This window comes from Gekko japonicus, unplaced genomic scaffold (genome assembly GCF_001447785.1).
Source record: "Gekko japonicus isolate JY-2015 unplaced genomic scaffold, Gekko_japonicus_V1.1 scaffold2186, whole genome shotgun sequence".
Classification (NCBI taxonomy): domain Eukaryota; kingdom Metazoa; phylum Chordata; class Lepidosauria; order Squamata; family Gekkonidae; genus Gekko; species Gekko japonicus.
Window position 1 is genome coordinate 79634 of NW_015172071.1, and position 14318 is coordinate 93951.

General features: G+C 52.6%; 1 protein-coding gene across 1 annotated transcript in view; it reads right to left on the reverse strand.

The window, feature by feature from the left end:
* Positions 1-14318, reverse strand: part of AACS (acetoacetyl-CoA synthetase) — an 85491-nt gene that overhangs the window by 37542 nt on the left and 33631 nt on the right. The window contains exons 6-8 of the mRNA XM_015420852.1: positions 9306-9420; positions 7556-7637; positions 1193-1340 (exon numbers count right to left, since the gene is read on the reverse strand). Of these exons, the coding sequence (XP_015276338.1) occupies positions 1193-1340; positions 7556-7637; positions 9306-9420 (345 nt within the window). The remainder of the gene's footprint in view (positions 1-1192; positions 1341-7555; positions 7638-9305; positions 9421-14318) is intronic.

Genomic DNA, 14318 nt, shown 5'->3' on the forward strand with positions numbered 1-14318 from the left:
ATTGGGTTTTATGCATGGGCTCTTGCCCCTTGTAAGCTGCCCTCAGCCCGCTTGCGGGGAGGGCGGGGTAAAAATGCCTAAATAAATATAAATAAATAAATACTCTTGATAGAACAGCTCCGAGAACTTGTGACTGACCCAAGGTCACTCCAGCAGCTGCATGTGGAGGGGTGGGGAATCAAACCCGGTTCTCCCAGATTAGAACCCGCGCTCCTCACCACTTCACCAAATTGGCTCTGAGACTCACAGTGAAGACTGGGGCATAAATCCAACATTACTACTACTACTTCTTCCTCTCCTCCTTCTTCCCCCCCCCCTTCCCGCAGCAACTACTATTCAGAGGCCCTCACTATGTGGCCCATCGCCCCCCTCTCCTCCCCAGCTCTGCCACGAGGGTTTCTGTTCAGACGAGCCTTGGAGGTCCCGTGTTGGGAACTCGGGTCCCAGGCACGCGAGGCAACCGACATCGTGGTTGGAGAGGAACTGGGGGGACCCCTAGCTGGGCGCCCTCTGCAGCTTCTCCAACCCCTGGCAGCACCGGCGGTGACGACGTCACCGTTTCTGGAATCTGTGAGAGGGAGTCTAGCTGTCCCTCCTCCCTCTTCCCGCCCCCACTGCGTAAGACGGCCCCGTGGGCACGCTCACGCAGAAGCCAGCCCAACCGCGTCCAGCGCAGCACGGTCACCAGTAAGCGTGTTCACGGCGGAGACTTGAAATACAAAAACGTTCGCCTTAAGTGCAAGTTATGCTCAGACAAAATGTCACATCTACATCTTGACTCTAGCGCCCAATGGAGAGTGGAACGCGCCATGTCAGAATGTAGACAGAGGGAAGATGCGACTTTGAATGCGCCTTCCCGTTAATAAAAAAAGTAAGTTTCCCTTAAGCTAGAAATCTAGCACGTAAGGATGAAGAGGCTGCTCTCTCCTTGCTGTCCTGGCTTTCTACTTGCAGAGGAGTTGTTCTTTGGAGCCTGGGAATATTCTCCCCCTGCAGTAGGGACAGTCCACCCCACCACTTGCTTCCTCTAGACATGCAGACTTTGCCGAAGCGACTCAACCAAGCCTCCCCCCCCCCCAAGCCAATCCGGTCTCCCCCATGCCAGGCTAAAAGATGCCTCCCGGCCCTCCACCATCGCTGGCTTGCAGACAGTCACCAAAGTACACCGGAAAGCCCGGCGGGAAAGACCTACCCCTGCGGAGTGGACCATGCATTTGGGCGCGCCGGTCGTGCCGGAGGAGTACATGATGAAGAGGGGGTGGCCGAAGGGAAGCTGCTCGAACTCCAGCTGCGGGGCCTGGTCTCCTTTCCCTGTGGCGAGGAAGTCTTCCAAGAAGACGCTGGACAAAAGACAGACAACACGAGATAGGAGCGGCGATTCCCGGCCCGTCACGTTTTGCAAAAACTTCGCAAATGCACTGTCGGCTTCCCATTCCCAAACGGGCATTTACAGAATCGCTGAGTGGGGAAAGGGGCCTTACGGGGCAACATTCTGCTCGGTGCAGATCAACCCGGACAACCTCTGCTTGGAGACCCTCCCAGGAGAGAGAGCCCACCCAGCCATCTAGGTTGGATCATGGGACCCACGACCAATCTTGCCCTTTGCAAGTTTCTCTTGGAGTTCAGCTGGTACCTGCCCCTTTAAGACAATGAGACTGAGCCTTGCCCCTGAATACTGCCTTCTTCCAACCGCATCAAGCAAGGACACCTCCTACGCGATGGTCTAGTAAGATCAGTACGGCCTACCAGGACTGTGGCTTACGGGGCAATTCTTTCTGGCGGGGCTGAAGTTCTCAGCGCAGAAAGGAAAGCCATTGAGCCAATAGAAAGCTGTGACCAGGATGGATCTCTAAACTGCAAGCCGTCAGCCACTCTAGACAACAGTTCTCAGCTGCTGCAAGTTAATCACTTCTGCCAGCCGAAGCCACAATCCTGGTAAGAAGCCGGCAGGTGGGGGGTGATGACTAATATAGTCCAGAAAGCGAACACTTAGGCAGAAAAACTCTCTTAAGGGAGACCAGTTTCTTGACACAGAGTTAGAAGGGATCCTAGAGGTCACCTACTCCAACCCCCCCCCAGCTCAGTGCGGGAATTAGTCAACCACAGCACCCCACTGTGCTTAAAGGAGCGCACACCTTTAAAAACATTTTTAAAATGACTGGAAAACATATTTATAGAAGACATGGGGCTGTGCCTTTAAGAAAGGGGGCAAGGCCCCCCAAAGCCCCACCGTCGTTTTGGGCCTCCTGTCCACTCTGACCTGCAACGGCTCCCCAGAGTCTCCAGAAGAGGTCTTTCCCATCACCTCCTGTCTGATTCTCCTCACTCAGGATGCTGGGGGTTGAACCTGGGACCCTCTGCACGCAAAGCAGAGGCTCTCTTGCTGAGCCGCAGCTCCTTGCCCCAAGGGGATTCCCTCATTCTCCTCCAGAGTGAGGACAGTAAAGTTCTTTCAGCCGCTCCTTGCAAGACTTATTTTTCAGACTCGACCTCTTCTGAAGCTATTCCAGTTTCTCTCCATCTCTCCTGGGAGAGCCAGGATAGTGTAGTGGTTAAGAGCGGCAGTCTCTCATCTGGAGAGCCGGGTTCGAATCCCCACCTCCTCCAACATGAAGCCTGCTGGGTGACCTTGGGCCAGTCACAGTTCTCTGAGAACTCTCCTCAGCCCCACCTACCTCAGCAGGGGACTACTGCGGAGAGGGGAGGGGGAAGGAAGGAAATTGGAAGCCGCTTTGAGACTCTTCAGGGTAAAGGAAAACGGGGTACAAAAACCAATTCTTCTTCCCGGACGAGTGACGTCCAGAACAGGACAGATGACTGCGGGAAGAGGAGTGACTGGCATAGAACAGAGTGGAACTATTGAACACACAGGGACCTTCTACCGAATCAGACCTTGGCCTACCTACGTCAGGACCAGTGTTCCCTCTAAGCTGAGTTAGTGTGAGCTAGCTCACAGTTTCTTAGCCTCCAGCTCACACATTTTTGTCTCAGCTCAGGAAGGAGGGCTACGTCCAGAACAGGACAGACGACTGCGGGAGGAGTGACTGGCGTAGAACAGAGTGGAACTATTGAACACACAGGGACCTTCTACCGAATCAGACCTTTGGCCTACCAACGTCAGGACTGTCCAGGGTCTCGGGCTGAGTCTTTCCGCATCACCTGCCACCAGATCCTTTTAAATGCAGATGCCGGGGACTGAACCTGGGGCCTTCTGCACGCTAAGCAGATACTTTGCCACTGGGCCACAGCCCCCCTCCCTCGTGAATTGGATACTCTGCTTCTTTTAATGCAGCCTAAAATCGCGTTCGCCTTTTTAGCTGCAGCGTCACACTCCGCACTCATGCTCCTCTTGCAATCAATGGCAATCCCGAGATCCTTTCCTCATATATAAACCCTAAGCCAGGTACCCGTCTCCACTACATTTCATTGTTAGTTTCAGCCCAGCCTTCCAACCTACCCAGGTCCTTTTCAACTTCATTTCTGCCCCCGTCCCTCAGTAGAGGCCCTTGATTGACAAGCCTGGCCTGAGGCTTGCTTTTAGGCCACCCACGCTTCTACCTCCGCCCCTCTCCTAGCCCACCTTCTCCACTTGCAGGAGTCATGGAATCCAAAGAAGATCGCTCCAAATTCATTTTCGCATCTTGTCCTCTTACAGCTTCCCACCTGCAGTGATTCACATCCTCATACCAGAACAAAATGGAAAATGCTACAGGTTAAGAATAATGGAACTTTTTGAATGCCTCTGGAATGGTCCCGTTAGTTGACGGGGGGGGGGGGGGAAAAACGAATAACACCACTGCCATCTTGTTTCTGCATCTCTGTAGGAAAGCCATTCTCAGATCTAGCCAGCGTGCTTCTACCCCACTCTTCCCCCAAAGAGCTCAGAGCGGCACACGCAGCTCTCCCGTCCTGCTTTATCCTGACAGCAATTATTATCATCGTATGGCATTGTGTGCAGAACAGCCAGGAGATCCTAAGATTGACTGGCAGCCACAAGTTACTCTTTAGCATTATGCGCCACTAGGTGGTGAGCTAGACTTGTTTTTAAGGCAAGTGATGTTTCAGAGGTGGTCTGCCACTGCCTGTGTGCAGAACAGCCAGAAGATCCTAAGATTGTCTGGCATGCAATAGTTCTAGCTCTTTAGCATTATGCACCACTAGGTGGCGAGCTAGACTTGTTTTTAAGGCAAGAGGCGTTTCAGATGTGGTCTGCCACTGCCTGCCCCTGCATCACATCCCTGGTATTCCTTGGAGGTTGCCCTTCCAAATACCAGCCAGGACTGACCCTGCTTCGCTTCTGTGATGTAACGGGATCGGGCTAGCCTGGGCTATCCAGGTCAGGGCATCCTGACAACAACCCTATGAGGTAGGTCAGGCTCAGAGACAGCAACCAGCATTTGCCAAATCTGGCTCTGGAAATTCCTGGCTATTTGGGGGTGGAGCTTGTGGGGGGTGGAGTCCGGGGAAGGATTTCCCCTCGAGTCCACGCTACAGCACGAAGTCCGCCCTTTGAAGCCGCCATTTTTGTGTAGTGGTTAAGTGCGCGGACTCTAATCTGGGAGAACCAGGTTTGATTCCCCGCTCCTCCACGTGCAGCTGCTGGTGTGACCTTGGGTCAGTCACAAGCTCTGGCACAGCTGTCCTTGAAAAAGAGCAGTTTGTGTCAGAGTTCTCTCAGCCCCACCTCCCTCACAGGGTGTCTGTTTTGGGGAAGGGGAGGGAAAGGAGTTTGTAAGCCGCTCTGAGACTCCAAGTGAAGGGCGGGGTATAAATCCAATCTCCTCCTCCTCTTCTTCTTCTTCTACTTCTAGTGGAGCTGGTCCCGGCAGTCAGGAGATCCGCTGTAATTCCTCCAGGCCCCACCTGGAGCCTGGCCACCCACGCAGCAACCAGCCCGAGCAAACCTGACTGCAGAGGGGGCGTTCGAATCCACACCTCCCCATACCTAGTTCGGCAGTCTATTGCACCATGTAAAAATAACTTGAGTCCAATTGCTTTCTGACCGGCAGCCGCCCTCCAGGACCTTGGCACAGCAAGAGTCCTTCCGAGGGTGGATAATGCCGGCCTTTTTCCTTGGGCCTGCCAGGGAAAACCTGGAACCTTTAAGGGGCGACACGCTTGGGCTACAGAAGGCAGAGAAAGAAGTCCTCTTCTCCCTTTCTCACAATGCAAGAACTCGTGGGCACTCCATGAAATGAAGGTGCAGCAGACTTAGAACAGATAAAAGGAAGCCCTTCTTCACCCAAAGAGTGAAGAACACGTGGAATTCCCTGCCGCAGGAAGTGGTGGCGGCTACGAGCAGGGACAGTTTCAATGGAGGACTGGATAAACATCTGGAGCGGAGCTCCCTCAGTGGCTATGAGCCACAAGGTATAGACAGGAACTCTCGGTCTGGGGGCAAGGGATGCTCTGTATTCTTGGGGCTTGGGGGGCAACAATGGTAGGGCTTCTGGAGTTCAGGCCCTGCTGGTTGACTTCCTGATGGCACCTGAGTTTCGGCCCGTGTGACAGAGTATTGGACTGGGTGGGCCATTGGCCTGATCCAACATGGCTTTTCTTAGGTTCATATGAGGAGACTGGATAAACATCTGGAGCAGAGATCCATGAGTGGCTCTTAGCCACAAGGTATAGAGGAAACACACTGTCTGGGGCAGTGATGCTCTGTCTTCTTGGGGCTTTGGGGGGGGGGACAGTGGGAGGGCTTCTGGAGTTCTGGCCCCACTGGTGGACCGCCTGATGGCCCCTGGGTTTTGGCCACTGTGTGATACAGAGCGTCGGACTGGATGGCCCACTGGCCTGACCCAACATGGCTTCTCTTACGTTCTTCTGAGCACAAAGCAGGCGCTCCACCCCTGGGCTGCAACCCCCTCCCCCAGGCAACAGCTGAGACCACAGTGCAGCCGAGGGGAAGGTGGCATTCTAAAAGGGACCGCACCCCAGTCACAAACACAGCCTGGATTTGCAAGCTGCAACTGGGCTCCCGAGCTCAAGGGAGCCGTTTGAGGCTCAAGCAGAGAGCGCTTGACCCGTTAATCGCGTTTGTTTGGGAGCCCGGCTGGTTCTATTAGCACTGCAGGCCCAAAGAGTAAATAAGGCAAAACGAGGCCGGCCTGCTCGAAATAGCGCTCCTAAATTATTCATTGCACCAATTGCCAAGAAACAAACAGAGAAAAACAAACTGGCCTTGGCAGAGCTGGATTTACGTACGAGAGAAGTAAGCGACAGCTCAGGGCCTGGGGTTATGCATACAACAAATGCAAGGAAAGTGAACTACTGGCCGGGGGCGGGGGGGTCATGTGCGGGGGCACCTTAAAAACTTGACATGGCTGAGGGCCTAAACGTGCTTTAGTCCCACCCCAGCTCTCCAGTCTCTCATTTTGCACACCAACAGGGAAAGGGCCGTGGCTCAGCGGAAGAGCCTCTGCTTGGCATGCAGAAGGTGCCAGGTTCGATCCCCGGCATCTCCAGTTAAAAGGACCAGGTGGTAGGTGATCTGGAAGATCTCCACTTGAGACCCGGGCGAGCGACTGCCAGTCTGAGTAGGCGACACTGACCTTGATGGACTGATCTGGTCTATGGCACCTTCATAGAATCATAGAGCTGGAAGGTATCTCCAGGGTCATCTAGTCCAACCCCCTCCCTGCACAAGGCAGAAGAGATTGGATTTATACCCCGCGCCCTTCACTGGGAGTCTCAGAGCGGCTTACAAACTCCTTTCCCTTTCCCTCCCCACAACAGACGCCCTGGGAGGGAGGTGGGGCTGAGAGAGCTCTTGACAGAAACTGCCCTTGAGAGAACAGCTCTGGAAGAACTTGTGACTGACCCAAGGTCACCCCAGCAGCTGCAAGTGGAGGAGTGGGGACTCAAACCCGGCTCTCCCAGATTAGAGTCCGTGCTCCTCACCACGACACCAAACTGGCTCTCTCTCTTGAGAGCTCCACTTCAAAATAACATTTTAAAGTCGAGCAACTAGCACTTATATTTCTGGAGGTCAGCTTGGAAAGGTGTTACGCTGTGACTCGTTGACTCTCAGAAGAAGGCGATTCCGCAAGACCTCGAGTCACCCAGGAGCAGGTGCTTCACTGCTCTTCACATATCCCAGGAGAAGGGCCGTGGCTCAGTAGCAGAGCACCTGGTTGGCACGCAGAAGGTCCTAGGTTCAATCCTCGGGATCTCCACGTGAGGTAGCAGGTGATGTGAAGGATGCTCTACTAAAAACTCTGGAGAGTCGCTGCCAGTCTGAGTAGACAATACTGACCTTGATAGCTCAGCGGTCTGATTCGGCGTAAGGCAGCTTCAAGTGTATTTCCCCCCCCCCCCCGCCAGCAGAGACAGAATAATGCAAATTGGGCAATGCTCCTTCATTTATGCAACTGACAAAACTTTATTCCCCAGAGTCAGAACACAGACCCCCACTGACACAGAAATGGGATTCTTTTCCCTCAAGCTCTATCCGGCTCATCCCTACTCAAAGGGCGATAAATCCAGGAGTCGTCACACACAGCTGCTCTAAGCAAAAAGGTGAAAAACTGTGGTTTGGTCAAGCTGGTCTCACCTGTTTGGAATTTTGGAAGTATCTATGGACTCTTTTGAAGAAACATATGGAATCACCACGACTTTCTGTAGATCGGGCAGACCTGAAAGGAAGAAAAAGACAGCGTGAAACAGAAAACACAGACACACACAACCAGGGGTCATTTAGTAGAAAAAGAGGTGCAGGAGCTCATTAGCATGACTCATTAGCATATGCCACACCCCCTGACATCACCAGAAGTGTGTCAGAAGGCAACACCCACCGTTCAGTCTCCACTGGACTCTTTTGGATTGCTAGCTATTGGGGGGGGGGGACACGTGCAGATCTGCCCTCGCAGAGGAGGGAGAGCTTGTACCTGAATAAAACTTGGTCTTAAAGGTGCCACTGGACTGTTTTGGACCGGGGGGGGGGGCTCTGCAACTTACCTGGCTGCTTCTTGCTCTGACTGAGGGCTGCTGGGAGCAGGGGGCGGGGCTTGTTGCATGTGCCCGCCCCCTGGGCTCCTTACTGCCGGAGCTCCATTCCTGTGCGCTCCTGCAGGAAATGACCCCTGCACACAAGCAATGCTCCCTCTAAGCTGTGGGGGTCTTGTGAGCAAAAATTCTACTTGGTGAGCCACTGGCATGAAAGTTGTGAGCGAGCCATTTGGCTGCTGCATAAATGAGTCTGCTCTGGAGCCGTCCTTCCTGAGCTGAGACAAAAAGGTGTGAGCCCGGGGAGGCTAAAAAACTGCAAGCTAGCTCACACTAACCCGGCTTAGAGGGAACACTGCACACAACTGGGGAGGTGTCTCGGTCCAGATGCAATACTGTGCCACGGCAGTCTGGAACCACAGGAATAAGCCCCGAGTTCAGGCAGAAGGAGGAGAAGTAGCGATTGGATGTATACCCCGCCCTTCACTACCCAGAGGAGTCTCAGAGCGGCTTGCAAACTCCTTCCCCTTCCCCTCCCCACAACAGACACCCAGTGAGGTAGGCGGGGTTGAGAGAGCTCCGACAGAACTGCCCTTGGGAGAACAGCTCTGAGAGAACTTGTGGCTGACCCAGGGTCACACCAGCAGCTGCCTGTGGAGGAGTGGGGAATCAAACCCGGTTTTCTGGATTAGAGTCCACGCACTTATCCACTACACCAAACTGGCACACAGTCTTCCTCCCCGAGTGTGCACAGAACCAGCCATGTCAGCAAACTCTGGTCCGCATTGCTTCTCCGAGCCAGGATTTGCAAGACGCTGCCAAAAGCGCGCTTCACGCGCTCCGAGTTTTGCGTAAGCCTTGACGCGTTTGGAGGCTACAGCGAACCAAGGCTCGCACTGAAACAGCAAACAGGCGGGAGGGAGGCGTGGGCGAGGTCTGTCACGCTATTTCCAGAAGCACCTGGCGTTCACAGCTGCCAGAGACACCACTGCGTGGTGAGCGGTTCGCATCGCACCGGGCCAGCTGGAGCCTATTTTAGTACAAACCCCTTCGCTGTCGTGCAAGCAGGTTACGCGTTCGGGGGTGTAACTCGTCCCCTTCACACCTCTCACTTGGCACAGTCTGCAACGTGCGAGTCAGAAGTAGTCCTGCCCAGGTTGGGGGACAGACCACCCCCCTCCCCCCCCCCACAGCACAGTTTCCTCCCCGACATGAAGGGGCCGAAGATCCACGGACAGTCCAAGGGACGCCAGCAGAACAGCAGTGCCAAGCCAGGAGCTGCAGGCCGCTGGACCGCATGCACTGACTGGGATTGAAGGGGGCACTGAGTAACTGCTTAGTTGCATGGGGGGGAATGCCCTTGACCACGCTCTGGAGCTTTTCCAGGTGATTGTGTTTCTTCCCGTTGTAGATGACGGCTTCGACGGAGAAGATCAACTTGGGCTGGATTTGAGAAAACCTGTCCAGGACGCCCTGAAAGAAAGCGACAAATTAGACAGAGCGGTTGCTTCCTCGGGAGGTGGTGAGCTCTCCTGCTTTGGAGGTTTTTAAGCAGAGGCTCGATGGCCATCTGACAGCAGTGCTGATTCTGTGAACTCGGGCAGATCATGAGAGGGAAGGCAGGAAGGGTTGCATCACAGTGCTTAGTTCTCGTGGCCCTTTTTCACACGCCCAGGGAAATGTTGATCACCACTGTGGGGACAGGAAGCGAATTTTCTCCAGGCCAGTTTGGCCAGGGATCCTAGAGGTTTTTCTGTCATCTTCCGGGCGTGGAACAGTGGTCACTGCGAGTGTGGAAGGTGAGGCCTTGTCAATTTCCTGCACTGTGCAAGGGGTTGGACTAGATGACCCTGGAGGTCCCCTTCCAACTCTATGACTCTATGAAATTCTGAAACACCCATCATTAACCGATGAGGAAGAAGTGGAGGGAGAGAAGCAATGAGTATTCGGACTCTGGGGACAGTTCTGGTCACCACACCTTAAAAAGGATATTATAGCTTTGGGAAAAGTGCAGAAAAGGGCAACTCGAATGATAAAAGGGTTGGAACACTTTCCCTATGAGGAAAGGTTAAGGCGCTTAGGGCTCTTTAGCTTGGAGAAACGACGACTGAGGGGTGACATGATTGAGGTTTATAAGATTATGCATGGGAAAGAGCAGGTAGAGAAAGAGGTACTTTTCTCCCTTTCTCACAATGCAAGAACTCGTGGGCACTCCATGAAATTGCTGAGCGGTCGGGTTAGAACGGATAAAAGGAAGTCCTTCTTCACCCAAAGAGTGATTAACACTTGGAATCCACTGCCACAGAAAGTGGTGGTGGCGGCTACAAGCATGGGTGGCTTCAAGAGGGAATTAGATAAGCATATGGAGCAGAGGTCCATCAGTGGCTATTAGCCACAAGGTATAGATAGGGGCTCTGGGGCAAGTGATGCTCTGTATTCTTGGTGCTGGGCGGGGGCAACAGTGGGAGGGCTTATAGTGTCCTGGCCCCACTGGTGGACCTCCTGATGGCACTGGTATTTCTGGCCACTGTGTGAGACAGAGTGTTGGACTGGATGGGCCTTTGGCCTGATCCAACATTGGCGTCTCTTATGTTCTTATGACTTCTGTAGCTAACTGTGCAGGACTCCTCGTTCCAACAGATGAGGCTGCCCTATACTGAATCAGACCCTCAGTCCATCAAGGATCAGGACTGTCTACTTATACTGGCAGCAGCTCTCTGGGGTCTAAAGTAGAGGTTTTGAATGCTGCATCACCTCCTGCCTGGTCCTTTTTAACAGGAGACGCCAGGGACTGAACCTGCAAACTTCTGCATGCCTTGGAAATGCTTTTATCACGGAGACACCGCCTCTCCCACAGCTTGGATCAAGTTGAAACAGCCAGCAACGTGGACGGGGGCTGCTTTGGTGGGTTAGTTCAACTGGACTGTCAGCCTCAGGGTTGGGATCGTCTCAGGTGTACAGGAGGTGGTCGTAAGAGAGCAGGTGCCATACAGCTCATGTAATGTTTAAAATAACCCCCCCCCCCCCAAAAAAAAAAAGAACAAATGTACTTGCAGGCTGCGCCTGCATTCACTGTAGTGCGTGAACAGAAGACAACATTGGATTTATACCCCGCCCTTCACTCGGAGTCTCAGAGCGGCTTACAAACTCCTTTCCCTCCCCCTCCCCACAACAGACACCCTGGGAGGGAGGTGGGGCTGAGAGAGGTCTTTTGAGGACTGCTCGTGAGAAAACTCGTGACTGACCCAAGGTCACACCAGCAGCTGCATGTGAAGGAGTGGGGGATCATACCTGGTTCTCCCAGATTGGAGTCCATGCTTTTAACCAAGAAGAAATGGATTTATACCTTGCCATTCACTAGGAGTCTCAGAGCAGCTTTCAATCTCCTTCCCCTTCCTCTCCCCGCCACAGACACCCTGGGAGCAGCGTTCCCTCTAAGCTGAGTTAGTGTGAGCGAGCTCACAGTTTTTTCGCCTCCGGCTCACACATTTCTGTCTTCGCTCAGGGAGGATGCAAACGAATTTATGCAGAGCAAACTGATTTATGCAGCCGCCCAATCGCTCACTCACAAGTTCCATGCCAGTAGCTCACAAAGTGGACTTTTTGCTCACAAGATCCCGCAGCTTAGAGGGAGCGTTGCCTGTGAGGTAGGTGGGGGCTGAGAGAGCTCTTTCCAGAACTGTTCATGAGAGAACAGCTCTGACCAGAACTGACTGACCCAAGGTCATCCAGCAGCTGCAAGTGGAGGAGTGGGGAAATCAAACCCGGTTCTCCCAGATTAGAGTCCGCACACTTAACCACGACACCAAACTGGCTCTCCAAGAGGACTTATGTCCTTGTATCTGAAGTCAGGCTTGAAGGTTATAGAGGAAAGGCACCTTTCTCAGGCTTCTTGAACCCACCCAGGCAGAGTGGGTATATGAGCCAAACGATATTCTGTTCCACAAACAATACAGCTGTGGTTATCCTGCCCGGGGGGGGGGGGGGGTACAGGGATGTGGCCGAAGGAGGGCCAGACAGGGCCTTGCTAGACGGAAGGGGAGAACTGGTTTGACTCACTAGCGATGCCTGCCTGGGAGATTTAGATCATGCTGATGAAAGTGGAGCTATGCTGCCCTCTGCTGCTCATGTGGAGAACAACGGAAACAGATGCAAAGACAAAACCTGGAACGTATAGAGTGCGTTGGCTCTAAGGACTCCACAGCTTAGAGGGAACATTGGTCACGAAGCCTCTGCAAGTGGGTCGTGGGCCAACCTTCCCTACTGACCGCCCCTGCCCTCTCTTCTTGCTCTCTTCTGTATTTTGGAACCCCAGATCCGACCTTGGAAACAGTATCTCCCACGCCATACGTTAGTTGTCGTTGTTTTTTGCTTCACTGCATATACCTGTTGATCAATGTCCTTTTTGAGACATGGTGACCAGTACATGAACGGTGAATGGCACATGAATCTCTCTCTTCCCCTTTTAAAGTCATTTATTCCTGTGGCCATCACTACAGCACTTATACCTCGAATAAAACTTTGTTGGTCTTAAAGATGCCACTGGACACAAACTTTGTTCTACGGGAGAAACGGTTTGCAGTTCACTGACTGCTCTCTTATTGCTCTCTTCTGTATTTTGGAACCCCAGATCCGACCTTGGAAACAGGATCATCCACGCCATACGTTAGTTGTTGTTGTTTTTTTCTTCACTGCACATACCTGTTGATCAATGTCCTTTTTTGAGACATGGTGGCCAGTACATGAACGGTGAATGGCACATGAATCTATCGCTTCCCCTTTTAAAGTCATTTATTCCTGTGGCCATCACTACAGCACTTATACCTCGATCTTAAAGGTGCCACTGGACACAAACTTTGTTCTACGGGAGAAACGGTTTGCAGTTCACTGACTGCTAATGGAGCATCACACGCGGATCAGATCCCTGCTTGCAAAGCACAAGTCCCTCAGACCTTCAGCAAGTCTCAGTTCTCTGCCCAAAGATGGCCTGTCTACAACCAAGCTCAGCCCGCTTCCCCACACACCGTTTTAGAGTGGACATCCAAATCTGCGGCAAAATACTGTGGGGACAGAGTTCTTCTGAAAAAGAAGCTGAACCTTCATAAGAACGTAAGAGAAGCCAATGTTGGATCAGGCCAATGGCCCATCCAGTCCAACACTGTCACACAGTGGCCAGAAATACCAGGTGCCATCAGGAGGTCCAGCAGTGGGGCCGGGACACTAGAAGCCCTCTAACAAAATGAACTGGGAATTACAAGCAAGAGCACATAGTTACAAGGAAGTTGGAGATTTAATATACTGCATTATAGGAGTTGAAAATATTTGCATTTGAACCGATCAACGTGCCTTCCGTTCTCAGGGAGAGAGCTGTTCGGCACACAATAAGTGAGCACTGCTTAAAACAAGCCCAGACATGCCCCCCCCCCAATAACTGGAGCGCCACACGCGGATCAGATCCCTGCTTGCAAAGCACAAGTCCCTTAGACCTTCATGGCCTTCAGCAAGTCTCAGTTCTCTGCCCCAAACATGGCCGGTCTACAACCAAGCTCAGCCCGCTCCCCCACATACCATTTTAGAGTGGACATCCGGGTCTGCGGCAAAATACTGCGGGGACAGAGTTCTTCTGAAAAAGAAGCTGAACCTTCATAAGAACGTAAGAGAAGCCAATGTTGGATCAGGCCAATGGCCCATCCAGTCCAACACTGTCACACAGTGGCCAGAAATACCAGGTGCCATCAGGAGGTCCAGCAGTGGGGCCGGGACACTAGAAGCCCTCTAACAAAATGAACTGGGAATTACAAGCAAGAGCACATAGTTACAAGGAAGTTGGAGATTTAATATACTGCATTATAGGAGTTGAAAATATTTGCATTTGAACCGATCAACGTGCCTTCCGTTCTCAGGGAGAGAGCTGTTCGGCACACAATAAGTGAGCACTGCTTAAAACAAGCCCAGACATGCCCCCCCCCCCAATAACTGGAACAGCCATGCCTTAAAATAGCCGATTTCGCTATATGTCGATCTCACTGTTAAATAACTTATGAGGCTGTCAAGGGTTCTCTTTGGCTTTGTTTTTAAACAAAAAAGCTCTGGTTTGGAGCTGGCATCCAGAACAATGCTCCCAAGGTTCCAGGCAGCATCTTCTGCCACAGAGGCAGATTTTTGAAAGAGCAATTGCCTTTTGCCGTGGATCATCAAATCATGCAAGATATAATTTATCTGCCTCTTGTATTCACTAGGGCAAACAGGAAGCTTAGAAACGACATTTCTTTATTTAAGAACCTAAGAAGAGCCCTGCTGGATCAGACCAGGGGTCCATCTAGTCCAGCATCCTGTCTCACACAGTGGCCAACCAGCTCCTCTGGAGGGCC